General features: G+C 36.3%; 1 protein-coding gene across 1 annotated transcript in view; it reads right to left on the bottom strand.

Annotated features, from left to right (window-relative positions):
• Positions 1–4,570: 4,570 nt before the first annotated feature.
• Positions 4,571–17,287, bottom strand: part of LOC133574647 (chondroitin sulfate N-acetylgalactosaminyltransferase 1-like) — a 90,862-nt gene continuing 78,145 nt past the window's right edge. Inside the window, exons 5-8 of the mRNA XM_061926849.1 lie at positions 13,726–13,904; positions 13,561–13,655; positions 9,432–9,513; positions 4,571–6,777 (exon numbers count right to left, since the gene is read on the bottom strand). Coding sequence (XP_061782833.1) covers positions 6,491–6,777; positions 9,432–9,513; positions 13,561–13,655; positions 13,726–13,904 — 643 coding nt within the window. The 3' untranslated portion in view covers positions 4,571–6,490. The remainder of the gene's footprint in view (positions 6,778–9,431; positions 9,514–13,560; positions 13,656–13,725; positions 13,905–17,287) is intronic.

Here is a 17,287-nt window from a genome sequence, read left to right as displayed (position 1 = left end):
TTTAGGAAATATGATTGAATATCTTTTCATTGCTTTTTTCGCAATATCTCAGTATTTTAGGAATATTATTGTCATATTGAGTAAAAAACGACTTTTTGTGTTTGCAAGATTTGAAAAAGCATATGTTTCGAGTAAAACTCCGTAGAATGCATTATTTGAGGCATCATTAGACATGTTGCATGTGTAGTTTAGGAGTTATGATTAAATAAATGTCATATTGAGTGTGACAGTTTACTTTCATAAAGAGTAAAACCTAATTTTTGTTTTTGCAAACCCTACTAAAACAACTGATTCTATTTAAACTCACATGGATTCAAAAATACAGGCATTTTTACACATTTTGCATGTTTGGTTTAGAAATTATGATTGAATAAATTTTTATTGCTCTTTTCGCATTATCTCAGGATTTTAAGAACATTACTGTCATATTGAGTGAAAAAATACTTTTTGTGTTTGCAAGCCTTAAGAAAGCATATGTTTCGAGGAAAACTCCCAAGAATCCATTATTTCAAACATTATTAGCCATTTTGCATGAGAAGTTTAGGAGTTATGATTAAAAACTGTCATATTGAGTGTGACAGTTTACTTTCATAAAGAGTAAAACCTAATTTTTGTTTTGCAAACTTTACTAAAACTGATTCTAGTAAAACTCACATGGATTCAATAATACAGGCATTTTTACACATTTTGCATGTTTAGTTTAGAAATTATGATTGAATACATTTTTATTGCTTTTTTTGCATTATCTCAGGATTTTAAGACCATTACTGTCATATTGAGTAAAAAACTACTTTTTGTGTTTAAAAGCCTTAAAAAAGCATATGTTTCGAGTAAAACTCACAAGAATGCATTATTTCAGGCAATATTAGCTCTTTTTTAAGTGTAGTTTAGGAGTTAAGTTTAATTTACTGTCATATTGAGTGTACATTGTCATGGTGAAAAAAACCTAATTTTTGTATTTGCAAAAATTTCAAACACAACCGATTCTAGTAAAACTCACATGGATTCAATATTACAGGCATTTTTACACATTTTGCATGTTTGATTTAGGAAATATGATTGAATATATTTTCATTGCTTTTTTCGCATTATCTCAGGATGTTAGGAATATTACTGTCATATTGAGTAAAAAACTACTTTTTGTGTTTGCAAGATTTGAAAAGCATATGTTTCGAGTAAAACTCACAATAATGCATTAGTTCAGGCAATATTAGCTCATTTTTATGTGTAGTTTAGGAGTTATGTTTATTTACTGTCATATTGAGTGTACTTGTCATGGTGAAAAAAAAACGTAATTTTTTTATTTGCAAAAATTTCAAACACAACCGAAAACACATGGATTCAATATTACAGGCATTTTTACAAATTTTGCATGTTTATTAAGAAATTATGATTGAATACATTTTTATTGCTTTTTTCGCATTATCTCAGGATTTTAGGGATATAACTGTCATATTGAGTAAAAAACTACTTTTTGTGTTTGCAAGATTTAAAAAAGCATATGTTCAGAGTAAAACTCCGTAGAATGCATTATTTGAGGCATCATTAGCCATTTTGCATTTGTAGTTAGGAGTTATGATTACAAAACTGTCATATTGATTGTGACAGTTTACTTTCATAAAGAGTAAAACCTAATTTTTGTTTTTGCAAACCTTACTAAAACAACTGATTCTAGTAAAACTCACATGGATTTAATATTACAGGCATTTTTAGACATTTTGCATTGTTGGTTTAGGAATTATGTTGGAATACATTTTTATTGCTTTTTTCGCATTATCTCAGATTTTTAAGAACATTACTGTCATATTGAATACAAACTACTTTTTGTGTTTGCAAGCCTTAAAAAAGCATATGTTTCGAGTAAAACTCACAAGAATGCATTATTTCAGGCAATATTAGCTCAGTTTTAAGTGTAGGTTAGGAGTTATGTTTAATTTACTGTCATATTGAGTCATGTTGAAAAAAACCTAATTTTTGTATTTGCAAAAATTTCAAACAACCTAATCTAGTAAAACTCACATGGATTCAATATTACAGGCATTTTTACACATTTTGCATGTTTGATTTAGGAAATATGATTGAATATATTTTCATTGCTTTTTTCGCAATATCACAGTATTTTAGGAATATTACTGTCATATTGAGTAAAAAACGACTTTTTGTGTTTGCAAGATTTGAAAAAGCATATGTTTCGAGTAAAACTCCGTAGAATGCATTATTTGAGGCATCATTGCACATTTTGCATGTGTAGTTTAGGAGTTATGATTAAATAAATGTCATATTGAGTGTGACAGTTTACTTTCATAAAGAGTAAAACCTAGATTTTATTTTTGCAAACCTTACTAAAACAACTGATTCTAGTTAAACTCACATGGATTCAAAAATACAGGCATTTTTACACATTTTGCATGTTTAGTTTAGAAATTATGATTGAATACATTTTTATTGCTTTTTTCGCATTATCTCAGGATTTTAAGAACATTACTGTCATATTGAGTGAAAAAATACTTTTTGTGTTTGCAAGCCTTAAGAAAGCATATGTTTCGAGGAAAACTCCCAAGAATCCATTATTTCAAACATTATTAGCCATTTTGCATGAGTAGTTTAGGAGTTATGATTAAAAAACTGTCATATTGAGTGTGACAGTTTACTTTCATAAAGAGTAAAACCTAATTTTTGTTTTGCAAACTTTACTAAAACAACTGATTCTAGTAAAACTCACATGGATTCAATAATACAGGCATTTTTACACATTTTGCATGTTTAGTTTAGAAATTATGATTGAATATATATATATATATATATGTGTGTGTGTGTGTGTGTGTGTGTGACATACTTTATGAGTGGGGGCCATTTGGATCTTATTTATTTATTTATTCACACAATATAAAAAGTACAAAAGGTAACATTGTCAAAACACACAGAGACAAGAAATGAGCAATAAGATGTATGTAATAAGAAATAAGTGCAGGTGAGAAAAGAAACCTAAATAGGGCTTATGCAAGGTTCTCAAGATCCTCAAGATCTTTAGTGTGATTTTTTTTAATTTTATTTTTTAAAGGTCATTGCTCAAAAAATAATAATGAATCAAAAGCAATGTTGCAATTGAGTATTTATTTATCCATTTAAGGCTTAATTAAATTATTTTACATAAAATATTCCACTTTGAAATTATTTTGGGGGAAATTATTGCATATTTTGTGTTTTTCCTAATAAATAAAGGATTTTGACTAAAAGGTAATACAACATAAAAAATAATTGAAACTCGATGGAAACGGATCTGAAGTTAATCTATATATATTTAAGTGTTAAAAGTAAATCTATATATTTATATATGATGTTTAACACTTTAATGACTGGGACCGTTTTGAGTACCCAGGACCTTTTAACATTCACCAAAATTGAGGAAAGCCCTAAGGGTTACAATATATATTGTATTTGTTTTGAAAATGAAAAATATCAGTGGAAAACGTTTGTAGACCCTTGGCGTGGGTCTATATGCTGACATTGCAGACCCTTTACTGCGCATCGAAATAGGCGTGTGAACTTTTCAGTTCAGAAGATGAATAAAAAAACACGCAGACCTAAAAGGAAACTATAGTAAATGAAACTCCTTGGGAGACGTTCATTCACCTTCAAAATTATGCCTCAGCTGTTTGACGCCACTTGGCGTTTAGAAAGTTGCATTACAATCATAAAGAGAATGGATCAGCTGGGCAATTGGATTTTCTTACTCTCCTGACATATAGTTTTGTACTTTTTTCTAGTCCAATTAAAACTGTATTGTCTTAAAAAAGGCATTACTGCCCTCTACTCCTATTATCAAGACTTTTGTTGTTAAACAAAACATTTATTGTATTATTTTCCATACTATTGAGACGTTATTGACTTACAATTTGACCTTTTCCATATCATTATTCCTCTTATAAGGTTTAAAAAAAAAAAAAAAAAAAAAATACAGACTTTGTTCTCATAAAACGCCATATCTTCCAAATATTATGATTTTTTACCATTTTATTACAACTTTATTGTAGCATTTTTTTAATAGTTGCGAATCTTTGCAGTTGGCAGGATCCCAGGATACAGAGAAGGCAGGACACAATGTCCTTTTATTAGGTACCAAAAATGAGGAAGCACCAGTGGCTACATCAGTAATTCATGGGGAAATAAACATGTGACAAAAACAAGGTAAGGGGAGAAAAAACTCAAGAAAGCACAACACAAACATTAGACACTGGCAGATTATCCTCCTGATTGGAAATCAGGGACAGGTGAGGAAAACAGTGTTAAGAAGCAGTAGTAAAGTCACAAAAAAAATCAGACCAAAAACAGGAAGAGTAACCAAAATAGAACCGCTGGACAGGAAGAAACACTGAACACAAAAGTCTAAAACAGAAATGATGACTCATGTTTGTATTAATACTGTTTCCTTGTAAAATTGTGACTTTTTTGTTGAAAAATGACTGTTTTCCCCCCATAAAATATGGACTTTATTAAAATGCCAATGTGCTTAAGGATATAAAGTATGTTGATCCAACAAAGTGTTGATAAAAGCACACAAACAGATACCTGAACAGTACATATTTTATTAAAGTTGTATAGATTGAGTGAAAAAATGTCATTTTAAATCTTTTACATCTTTGGTCAAGCACGATGTGTGCAAATTTCAAGACCAAGCCATTTATCTATTGCCATATTAAACAAACAAACAAACAATACCCCTAAATGTTCAGCATCTTTTCAGTGACTGATGGGTGGAAAAAAGTAAAGTACAAGTGCATAAAGAAATTAATATATGTTTAAAAAACCAAACAAAAGGTAATAACAGACAATTATTTTTTGCTCGCCAAAATATCACATGCTGTATTTGCAGTTTCACAATTCCAATATTGTGAACATAATTAAAAAAAACTTGAGTGGAAAAACCTGGCAGTCAGTTATGTTAAATCCATAAAATATGACTCAGAAATATTATCCATCCATGTTCTTCCGCTTATCCGAGGTCGGGTCGCGGGGGCAGCAGCCTAAGCAGGGAAGCCCAGACATCCCTCCCCCTAACCCATTCGTCCAGCTCCTCCCGGGGGATCCCGATGTAGTGTAAATACTGTATATAAAAAAAATGTCACATTTGTTTGGAATAACACTAAAAATATAATATCAAAAGGTACATTCTGACCAGGGAAAGATAATTCAGGTATTTTTAAACATGGTCATTGTTTTTAAAATAAATTCAATATCCGTAAGTGAGAAATATAATTTTTTTTGGTCAAATTGTCATAATTGTTTCCCTAATAGACATGAAATACCTGAATTATCCCTTTAAGTCAACGTCAATGCTGTTTTATTAATCCACAATTCAGTGACAAACAAACTTAAATAATTAAAGTAGGGATGTCCGATAATGGCTTTTTGCCGATATCCGATATTGTCCAACTCTTTAATTACCGATACCGATATCAACCGATACCGATATCAACCGATATATGCAGTCGTGGAATTAACACATTAGTATGCTTAATTTGGACAACCAGGTATGGTGAAGATAAGGTACTTTTTAAAAAAATTAATAAAATAAAAAAATAAAAAAACATTATCTTGAATAAAAAAGAAAGTAAAACAATATAAAAACAGTTACATAGAAACTAGTAATTAATGAAAATGAGTAAAATTAACTGTTAAAGGTTAGTACTATTAGTGGACCAGCAGCACGCACAATCATGTGTGCTTACGGACTGTATCCCTTGCAGACTGTATTGATATATATTGATATATAATGTAGGAACCAGAATATTAATAACAGAAATAAACAACCCTTTTGTGTGAATGAGTGTAAATGGGGGAGGGAGGTTTTTTGGGCTGGTGCACTAATTGTAAGTGTATCTTGTGTTTTTTATGTGGATTTAATAAAAAACAAAAAAAAACAAAAAAAAAACGATACCGATAATAAAAAAAACGATACCTATAATTTCCGATATTACATTTTAACGCATTTATCGGACATCTCTAAATTAAAGTATTTGAAAAAAGGTGGTTATGTCATTGTAACAATCTCCACATTTCTCTATTTAAAATTCTGTTCAAGAATAAGAAGGGCGAGTATTGTAATTATTTTACAGGATGCTATAGAGAAATAATGACATAAGGATTAAGTTATACCTAAAAAACAACAACCCAACAAGCTTTACAAGGCTTTAAAAGATATCCTTCATTGTTTGTTGACTTTTAGCCCACGAGGTGGTGGTACTTCCTCACGTATGAAAGCGATCTTGAAGTCCGGCTTGTGGTTGTGCAGAGACTGTGTGGAAAAGGCACACGGTTTAAAAAGACAGGACAGTCCTGATCTTTGTACAGCAGTAAACGCCCCGAAATGTTGCTCCTGATGTGTAGTTTATTGCCTCTCGGGAAAAAACGGTCCTGTGTTTGAGTCGTTTTACACTCCTGAGATTCCTTCTGTGGACAAAAAGCGAGGAAATGTCCTCTATGGAGGCTTTCAGGTCTTCTTGAGCCGAGCTTGTTTCTCCTTGCGAAGGTGAGTGTCCATCTCGTGCTTGAACAGCAGCATCCCGAGCTGGCCGTGCGAGGCCTCGTTCAGGGCCTTGGACTGCATGCACATGCGGTATTGATCCGGCGGCAGCTCGTCGGCGCATTGCTTCTCGTGCCACAGGTGGAAGAGGCCTCGCGAAGGCGCTCTCACGACCAGCAGGTCACTGTGCAAGTACTTCCTGTACAGGTGGACGTCCTCGCCTCCCCAGCCTTTGATGTTAACGTCAAAACCACCTTGAGGGGAGGAAAACATGAAAGATGTTAAGTTAATATCAATCCTCTATTTTTTTTTCCAAAATGTGTAACTGACAAAAACATAATGCCCCTGACAAATGTCTACTGCAGAGAAAGAAAGTACAGTAGTACCTCAACTTGCAAGCCTAAATGGTTCTGTGACGGAGCTCTTAACTCAAAACACTTGTATCTTGTATCAAACATTAACTATCTTGTCTTTGCCTCTCTCGCATTATGTCGCGTAAAATACGACAACGGAGACCCCGGACTGTTGAACAACCTAAGCCAGGGGTGTCAAACTCAAATACAGAGTGGGCCGAAATTTAAAACTGAACAAAGCCGCGGGCCAAGATTGAACAAATTAACCTTTTAATAGGGACCCAAACAAGTTTTGCATTAAATATTGAACAAGCAAGGCTTATATAACTTTATAGTGACATGCAAAATCGAGTTTCAAATAATAATAATACAAATTAAAAAATATCAATGGCATATCAAATACAATTTAAATAAAAATTGAATGCATATTTTCTATTTGCAGCCTTCTGAGGTAAATATTCAAATGTAAACAATCAAACAATCAAATGTAGACATTTTTCTTATACTTTCTGATCTCTCTCTCTATGTCCACTACTTGCTGTACATATCCTACCAAGTCAGTCCTACACTGTTTCAATGTCCATTTCTCTGATGATGCAATTGTTGATGACTGATGTGTTGATACCAACCAAACCTAACCCCCCCTCCCCCCTCCATATCCCACACCACGGATTGTAAATAATGTAAATAATTCAATGTATATACTCTGATGATTATCTTGTGTGATGACTGTATTATGATGTTAGTATATATTTGATAGTATATATCTGTATCATGAATCAATTTAAGTGGACCCCGACTTAAACAAGTTGAAAAACTTATTCGGGTGTTACCATTAAGTGGTCAATTGTACGGAATATGTACTTCACTGTGCAATCTACTAATAAAAGTTTCAATCAATCAAAAAAACATTAACTTTTTCCACAGGCTAATAAATTTGAAAATGAAATAATGAAAAAACCAACTATTCAGGACTTTAAACTGATGCAACACACTGATCTAATCTGATGTGCCCAAGCCAGATACCTGCCATCTTTTCTTGGATGCTAGTTCATTAATGTCGGGGCTCAGGCTTTGAGCTGAGGCAACCTTCATTATCGAACGAAGGTGTTCATCAGTCATTATTTCTCATATTCCACAGTCTTGAGGGCGTGCCTTAAAGGCACTGCTTTTAACGTCCTGTACGAGCTGACGTCACGTCCGCTTTTCATCCATTCTAACAACGTGCCCGCCTAGTCTCAAGATATGTGCGGCTTCTGTACGCCCACACACGTGAATGCAAAGCATACTTCATCAACAGCGATACAGTTTACACAGTTTAAAGCAACTTTAACATTGTTAGAAATATACGCCACACTGTGAACCCACACCAAACAAGAATGACAAACACATTTTGGGAGAACATCCGCACAGTAACACAACATAAACACAACAGAACAAATACCCAGAACCCTATGCAGTACTAACTCTTCAGGTTTTGTGCCGGATAATGCACCCCGGCGTAGAATGCACCCCCTGACGGGAGTGTTATATCAACTAAAGCCCACACTTAAAGTTTCCACGTGCAAGATTGAATCTATTTGAAAAAGTGATTTAATAAGAAGCCAAAAGTGCAAAAACAATAATGTTTGTGTTGAAAGAGTTGTGAATGAATGAAATATGAAATCCGTGCTGCAGTCTGCAGGTGTACCTAATGTTGTGGCCCAGCAGCGACTGCAGCACGGATTTCATATTTCATTCATTCACAACTCCTCCAACACGAACATTATTCTATATATATATATATATATATATATATATATATATATATATATATATATATATATATATATATATATATATATATACAGCATATATATATATATATACATATATATATATGTATATATACAGCATATATATATATATATATATATATATATATATACATATATACATATACTGATATATATATATATATATATATATATATATATATATATATATATATATATATATATATATATATATATATATACATATATACATATACTGTATATATATATATATATATAAAACCAGAGCTTAACTATGCCCCCTTGTGGTCTGTGCCATCTACTCCTCCTGTACACAACAGATATCTTTCTTCAATTCAACAAATATCATCCACTTCTTCTCAGCACTGTCCTTCACACTCACTTTATTCCTTCCCATGGTTGGAAAAACCAAGTGATGTCGATTTTTAGCTGTGGGTGCGAGGGAGACGTTTTGGCAAGGATACTTGTAACTCACATTTATGCCTGCAAGTTAAAGCATTAATATTAGCTCAAAGACAGCCCTTATCTTAAAACACCTTTAAGTTGAGGTACTACTGCATCACGTTGCATCACAGTAACCTGATTTCATTCGTGAGGGACGATGAATTGATGCAAATGGGCCTTGAAAGCTTCTGCTAGCGAGATATGCTAAAATATGCAGGCGGCAGCCCTGAGCTATTTGATGCAGAGTAATGCAATACAAGCACAAAGTAAAGACACGTCATGTAATAACTTCAACAGCAGACTATATTAAGTCACCTATGTTGATGAAGTCCGACCTATACTGGCAGGTCATGCCGAAGCCGAAATCCCTCCAGAAGCCCGTGTGTTGCTTCATCACCTGAGCAGAGAGGAAGAGCTGTGAGCTTAAAGAAGAATTTGGCGTGCTCATAGTAGAGATGTGCCGACCGATCAGCCACTGATCAGTATTGGTCGATTTTTTTGAAAAAGTATGTGATTATCATTGCAGATTAATGCCGATCACAAATGCCAATCTCCTCTGGCTAATGTTTTATTTATTTTGATTCCCCCGGCTAATTCTGTATCTCCATATTCAGTGTGGAGCCGGTTCGCGTAGTTAATAATAATCACATCCATTACGGCAAAGAAACTGTATTTCTTTGTATCTTTAAGAATCATTGCAAAGTATTATTATCACAAGAGGACACGCCTAAATATGTTAAACACCGAGAAAGAGCATGAGCAGGAATGCTAAGGGCTAAGCTAGCCGCTAGGCTAACTAGAGACCACACTAAGAAATAAGTGTTTAGTAAAGTTTAATGGAACCGCTTTGCAGCAGAAAGTAAGCAGTTATTAAGAGGAAATTAACATGTAAATGATAAATAATGATAAATGGGTTGTACTTGTATAGCGCTTTTCTACCTTCAAGGTACTCAAAGCGCTTTGACACTACTTCCACATTTACCCATTCACACACACATTCACACGCTGATGGAGGGAGCTGCCATGCAAGGCGCTAACCAGCACCCATCAGGAGCAAGGGTGAAGTGTCTTGCTCAGGACACAACGGACATGACGAGGTTGGTACTAGGTGGGGATTGAACCAGGGACCCTCGGGTCGCGCACGGCCACTGCGCCACGCAGATTAGATTAATGTAGATTAATAAGAGTCTAGAAAAGGATAATACAACAACAACTGTTGGTGTGTCATTGTGGAATAAATAAAAGTCTATCGTATCTAGTGTTGTCCTGATACCAATATTTTGGTACTGGTACTAAAATTATTTAGATACTTTTCTAAATAAAGGGGACCACAAAAAATTGCATTATTGGCTTTATTTTAAGAAAAAATCTTAGGGTACATTAAACATATGTTTCTTATTGCAAGTTTGTCCTTAAATAAAATAGTGAACATACTTGACAACTTGTCTTTTAGTAGTCAGTAAACAAACAAAGGCTCCTAATAAGTCTGCTGACGTATGCAGTAACCTATTGTGTCATTTATCATTCTGCTATTTTGTCAACATTATTAAGGACAAGTGGTAGAAAATGAATTATTAATCGACTTGTTCATTTACTGTTAATATCTGCTTACTTTCTCTTAACATGTTATATCTACACTTCTGTTAAAATGTAATAATCATTTATTCTTCTGTTGTTTGGATGCTTCACATTAGTTTCCGATGATACCACAAATTTGGATATCAATCTGATACCAAGTAGTTACAGGATCATACATTGGTCATATTCAAAGTCCTCATGTGTCCAGGACACATTTCCTGAGTTTATAAACATAATATACATTTTAAAAAAACGAAAGATGTTGTGATGCTAAAAAATCAACATAATCATAGTACTATTGACTAGATACGCTCCTGTACTTAGTATCATTACAGTGGATGTCAGGTGTAGATCCACCAATGGCGTTTGTTTACATTGTGACGCCGGTGAGCTACGGTGTGTAGTGAAACATGTTTAGCTATTCCTCGTCCTGCAGGGATGACACTTGTAAGAAACTTACTTTATTTGTCGCCATGGAGGCGAGGATTAGTGATTTACAAGTTGCTACAACACTTCCGACAGCGGCTGGACTTTAACCGCGAGCTCGCTAGCCATGTCTTAAAGTACCTCTTCCTGAGGGCGTTTCAGTGTTATAACTTCACCTTTATCGTTAGTTTTTAAGCCAAAATGCATCCATTCTCCCTTTTCTGTCTACACACTGTGTCTATTTGTAAGTACTCCGTGATTGTGTGCTACCGAACATGCTCGTCTGCTCATAAACCAGCAATGATGTGACGATGACGGGGGGGATTGGTGGACCGGTACTTTTCAGAGGCGGTATAGTACCGAATATGATTCATTAGTATCGCGGTATTATACTAATACCGGTATACCGTACAACCCTAATTCAATCTTATAAATCAGTTTTGTCGATATTAATACTAGAATGAACATTTTTATTTCCTCCCCAAAAATTTTTTTAAATGTTTTTGTTCATGTTTACAAATTCAGAAAATGATTTCCTGGACACAGGATTTTGAGGAAAAAATTATTTATATGAGTAGTAGATAGTAGTTTTTGAATTTGTTTAGTTTTGTGTGAACTATTGACTTTGTTTTGCTCCAACAATTGTATGTAAGAAAATAAAATAAGGAATTAGTTTAAATATTGTTGATATCGTTCATTGGTTAATTGCGCTCACCATAAATACATGGAAAAATTTACAGATAATACATGTCATTGGTATTGGTATTGGACGATCTCACTCAGTATAAATCCCTGATCGGAAAATCCCTAGTCTTTGGCTTACTTCCAAGCCTTTATGTACAAACCCCAAAACCAGTGAAGTTGGCATGTTGTGTAATTCGTAAATAAAAACAAAATACAATGATTTGCAAATCCTTTTCAACCTATAGTCAATTGAATAGACTGCAAAGACAAGATACTTAACGTTCGAACTGGAAAACTGTTATTTTTTTGCAAATATTAGCTTATTTGGAATTTGTTGCCTGCAGCATGTTTCAAAAAAGCTGGCACAAGTGGCAAAAAAGACTGAGAAAGTTGAGGAATGCTCATCAAACACTGATTTGGAACATCCCAAAGGTGAACAGGCTAATTTGGAACAGGTTGGTGTCATGATTGGGTATAAAAGCAGCTTCCATGAAATGCTCAGTCATTCACAAACAAGGATGGGGCGAGGGTCACCACTTTGCAAACAAATGCGTGAGCAAATTGTCGAACAGTTTAAGAACAACATTTCTCAACGAGCCGTTGCAAGGAATCTAGGGATTTCACCATCTACGGTCCGTAATATCATAAAAAGGTTCAGAGAATCTGGAGAAATCACTGCACATAAGCGATGATATTACGGACCTTTGATCGCTCAGGCGGTGCTGCATCAAAAACCAACATCAGTGTGTAAAGGATATCACCACATGGGCTCAGGAACACTTCAGAAAACCATATTCAGTAACTACAGTTTGTCGCTACATCTGTAATTGCAATTAAAACTCTACTATGCAAAGCGAAAGCCATTTATCAACAACACCCAGAAACGCTCCCTGCTTCGCTGGGCCCGAGCTCTTCTAAGATGGACTGATGCAGAGTGGAAAAATGTTCTGCGGTCTGACGAGTCCACATTTCAAATTGTTTTTGGAAACTGTGGACGTTGTGTCCTCCGGAACAAAGAAGAAAAGAACCATCTGGATTGCTATAGGCTCAAAGTTCAAAAGCCAGCATCTGTGATGGTATGGGGGTGTATTAGTGCCTACGGCATGGGTAACCTACACATCTGTGAATGCACCATTAATGGTGAAAGGTAGATACAGGTTTTGGAGCAACATATGCCATCCCAGCAACGTTATCATGGACGCCCCTGCTTATTTCAGCAAGACAATGCCAAGCCACGTGTTACAACAGCGTGGCTTCGTAGTAAAAGAGTGCGGGTACTAGACTGGCCTGCATGTAGTCCAGACCTGTCTACCATTGAAAATGTGTGGCGCAATTTGAAGCGTAAAATACCACAACGGAGACCCTGGACTGTTGAACAACTTAAGCTGTACATCAAGCAAGAATGGGAAATAATTCCACCTGAAAAGCTTAAAAAATTGTTTTTTTCAGGTCCAAAACGTTTACTGAGTGTTGTTAAAAAGAAAGGCCATGTAACACATTGGTAAAAATGCTCCTGTGCCAACTTTTTTGCAATGTGTTGCTGCCATTAAATTCTAAGTTAACGATTATTTGCAAAAAAAATTAAGTTCTCACTTCGAACACTAAATATCTTGTCTTTGCAGTCTATTCAATTGAATATAAGTTGAAAAGGTTTTGCAAATCATTGTATTCTGTTTTTATTTACGAATTACACAACGTGCCAACTTCACTGGTTTTGGGTTTTGTACAATAGACTAGCGAGATCATTGTCTTTTACCAGCTGTTGCTCCACTGGTGGGATGTGTTCCGGGCTGCCGTAGATCAGTTTGGGGTTGTACTGACTGAACAAGACTGGGTAGAACACCTTTTTACCTGAATTGTGGGAAGAAAAGCATTGGGTAAAATACGAAGGTGGACAGCAGTTAGCTGACAGCGTCCTGACCGGACTGAGCGTTGAGCCTGCAGGAAGTAAGGAAGTCGGCGGTGAAGTAGACATCCACGTCGCAGAAAAAGAGCAACACATTGCCGCCCTTCCATGCTTGTGCCCCGACGTTCAGACCCCGGCCTCTGGAAAACTCCTCGTCCAGCTGCAGGAGGGTGTAGTTTTTGAAGTTGGCCTCCCTGCAGAGACGAGTGGGTGGATTAGAGAAGTTCTGATAGAAGCATCAGCTTCAATGTCCAAAACACATGCTTGGTGTTTGCATGCTTGATTATTATCATGGCAGCCGTGCAGTTTCGGCTTAAACTTTAAAGCCCAGAGCACGTCAAACTTTCCCTCTCCGTTAAGCAGTTAAATATATTGAAAGAGAAAACAGACAACATCTTCAGCTTTAGGTTGTTACAAACAGTTTACAGCACAAGTATCAATATCAAGGCCCGGGGGCCACATCTGGCCCGCCACATCATTTTATGTGGCCTGCCAATGTCTGGAAATGATATGCATCAACAAAGTACTTTTGTTACTCAATGTATTCATTCTTTCCATTATACACGTACTGCATGTTGTAGCATATCTTTAATATGATCTAATAATGCAACAAATACTATATTAAGTTTACGTATGACTCTTTTTCCTATATTTCCTTTACAATTAAATATGAAATGTTCTTGTAAATGTACAACTTTATTGAATGAATACATTTATTTTTGTGAAATTGTCAGCTTTTTCTCCTAAAACATGACTTTATTCTATAACTTTTAATCATTGAAATGCGAATTTGTATACTGAACAAAATACAAAAGCAACACTTTTGTTTTTGCTGCCATTTTTCATGACTTGAACTCAAAGATCTAAAACTTTTACTATATACAAACCCTGTTTCCATATGAGTTGGGAAATTGTGTTAGATGTAAATATAAACGGAATACAATGTTTTGCAAATCATTTTCAACCCATGTTCAGTTGAATATGCAACAAAGACAACATATTTGATGTTCAAACTGATAAACATTTTTTTTTTTTTACAAATAATCATTAACTTTAGAATTTGATGCCAGCAACATGTGACAAAGAAGTTGGGAAAGGTGGCAATAAATACTGATAAAGTTGAGGAATGCTCATCAAACACTTATTTGGAACATCCCACAGGTGAACAGGCAAATTGGGAACAGGTGGGTGCCATGATTGGGTATAAAAGTAGATTCCATGAAATGCTCAGTTATTCACAAACAAGGATGGGGCGAAGGCCACCACTGTGTCAACAAATGTGTGAGCAAATTGTTGAACAGTTTAAGAAAAACCTTTCTCAACCAGCTATTGCAAGGAATTTAGGGATTTCACCATCTACGGTCCGTAATATCATCAAAGGGTTCAGAGAATCTGGAGAAATCACTGCACGTAAGCAGCTAAGCCCGTGACCTTCGATCCCTCAGGCTGTACTGCATCAACAAGCGACATCAGTGTGTAAAGGATATCACCACGTGGGTTCAGGAACACTTCAGAAACCCACTGTCAGTAACTACAGTTGGTCGCTACATCTGTAAGTGCAAGTTAAAACTCTCCTATGCAAAGAGAAAACCGTTTATCAACAACACCCAGAAACGCCGTCGGCTGGGCCTGAGCTCATCTAAGATGGACTGTTCTGTGGTCTGACGAGTCCACATTTCAAATTATTTTTGGAAACTCTGGACGTCGTGTCCTCCGGACCAAAGAGGAAAATAACCATCCGGATTGTAATAGACGCAAAGTTGAAAAGCCAGCATCTGTGATGGTATGGGGGTGTATTAGTGCCCAAGACATGGGTAACTTACACATCTGTGAAGGCGTCATTAATGCTGAAAGGTACATACAGGTTTTGGAGCAACATATGTTGCCATCCAAGCAACGTTACCATGGACGCCTCTGCTTATTTCAGCAAGACAATGCCAAGCCACGTGTTACATCAACATGGCTTCATAGTAAAAGATTGCGGGTACTAGACTGGCCTGCCTGTAGTCCAGACCTGTCTCCCATTGAAAATGTGTGGCGCATTATGAAGCCTAAAATACCACAACGGAGACCCCCGGACTGTTGAACAACTTAAGCTGTACATCAAGCAAGAATGGGAAAGAATTCCACCTGAGAAGCTTAAAAAATGTGTCTCCTCAGTTCCCAAACGTTTACTGAGTGTTGTTAAAAGGAAAGGCCATGTAACACAGTGGTGAACATGCCCTTTCCCAACTACTTTGGCACGTGTTGCAGCCATGAAATTCTAAGTTAATTATTATTTGCAAAAAAAAAAAAAAGTTTATGAGTTTGAACATCAAATATCTTGTCTTTGTAGTGCATTCAATTGAATATGGGTTGAAAAGGATTTGCAAATCATTGTATTCCGTTTATATTTACATCTAACACAATTTCCCAACTCATTTGAAAACGGGGTTTGTACACAAAATACATATTCCTCTCAAATATTGTTCACAAATCTGTCTAAATTTGTGTTAGTGAGCACTTCCTCTTTGCCAAGATAATCCATACCACCTCACAGGTGTGGCATATGAAGACGCTGAATAAACAGCATGATTATTGCACATGTGTGCCTTAGGCTGCCCATGATAAAAGGCCACTCTGTTTTGCTTTATTGGGGATCTGGTGGGGTTTGGGGGGTGTGAGAAAAGCAGTCAGTATCTGGTGTGACCACCATTTGCAAAATGGGGCCGTAAAATGCACTTGCGTTAGTTGTCCATAACATACGCCTGCCCCTACCATAACCCCACCCCCACCATGGACCACCTGATTTACAGCGTTGACATCAGCAAACCGCAGTGATTCATTGGTAAAGAAAACACCTCTACAACGTGCCAAACGCCATCAAATGTAAGCATTTAACCACTCAACGTGGTAACGACGATGAACCGCAGTCAGGTTGAGACCCCGACGGGCATGCAGATGAGCTTCCCTGAGACGGTTTCCCACAGTTTGTGCAGAAATTATTTGGTCATGCAAACCAATTGTTGCAGCAGTTGTCCGGGTGGCTGGTCTTAGACGAACATGGAGGTACACCTGCTTAATGTAGAGATCCTGGGCTGGTGTGGTTACATGTGGTCTGTGGTTGTGAGGCCGGTTGGATGTACTGCCAAATTCTCTGAAATGCCTTTGGAGCTGGTTTATGGTACAGAAATTAACATTCGGGGGCGGCATGGCGTAGTGGGTAGAGCAACCGTGCCAGAAACCTAAGGATTGCAGGTTCGCTCCCCGCCTCTTACCATCCTTGGGCGGGACACTTTACCCTTTGCCCCCGGTGCCACTCACACCGGTGAATTGAATGATGAATGATAGGTGGTGGTCGGAGGGGCCGTTGGCGCAAATTGCAGCCACGCTTCCGTCAGTCTACCCCAGGGCAGCTGTGGCTATGAAAGTAGCTTACCATCACCAGGTGTGAATGATTGATGGGTTCTACATGTAAAGTGACTTTGGGTACTTAGAAAAGCGCTATATAAATCCCAGTTATTATTATTATTATTATTATTAACATTCAATTCACGGGAAACTGCTCTGGTGGACATTCATGCAGTCAGCATACCAA

The sequence above is a fragment of the Nerophis lumbriciformis genome, linkage group LG32, assembly GCF_033978685.3.
Source record: "Nerophis lumbriciformis linkage group LG32, RoL_Nlum_v2.1, whole genome shotgun sequence".
Classification (NCBI taxonomy): Eukaryota; Metazoa; Chordata; class Actinopteri; order Syngnathiformes; family Syngnathidae; genus Nerophis; species Nerophis lumbriciformis.
The sequence above is the reverse complement of the archived record's forward strand: the minus strand, read 5'-3'. Positions and strand labels throughout refer to the sequence as shown.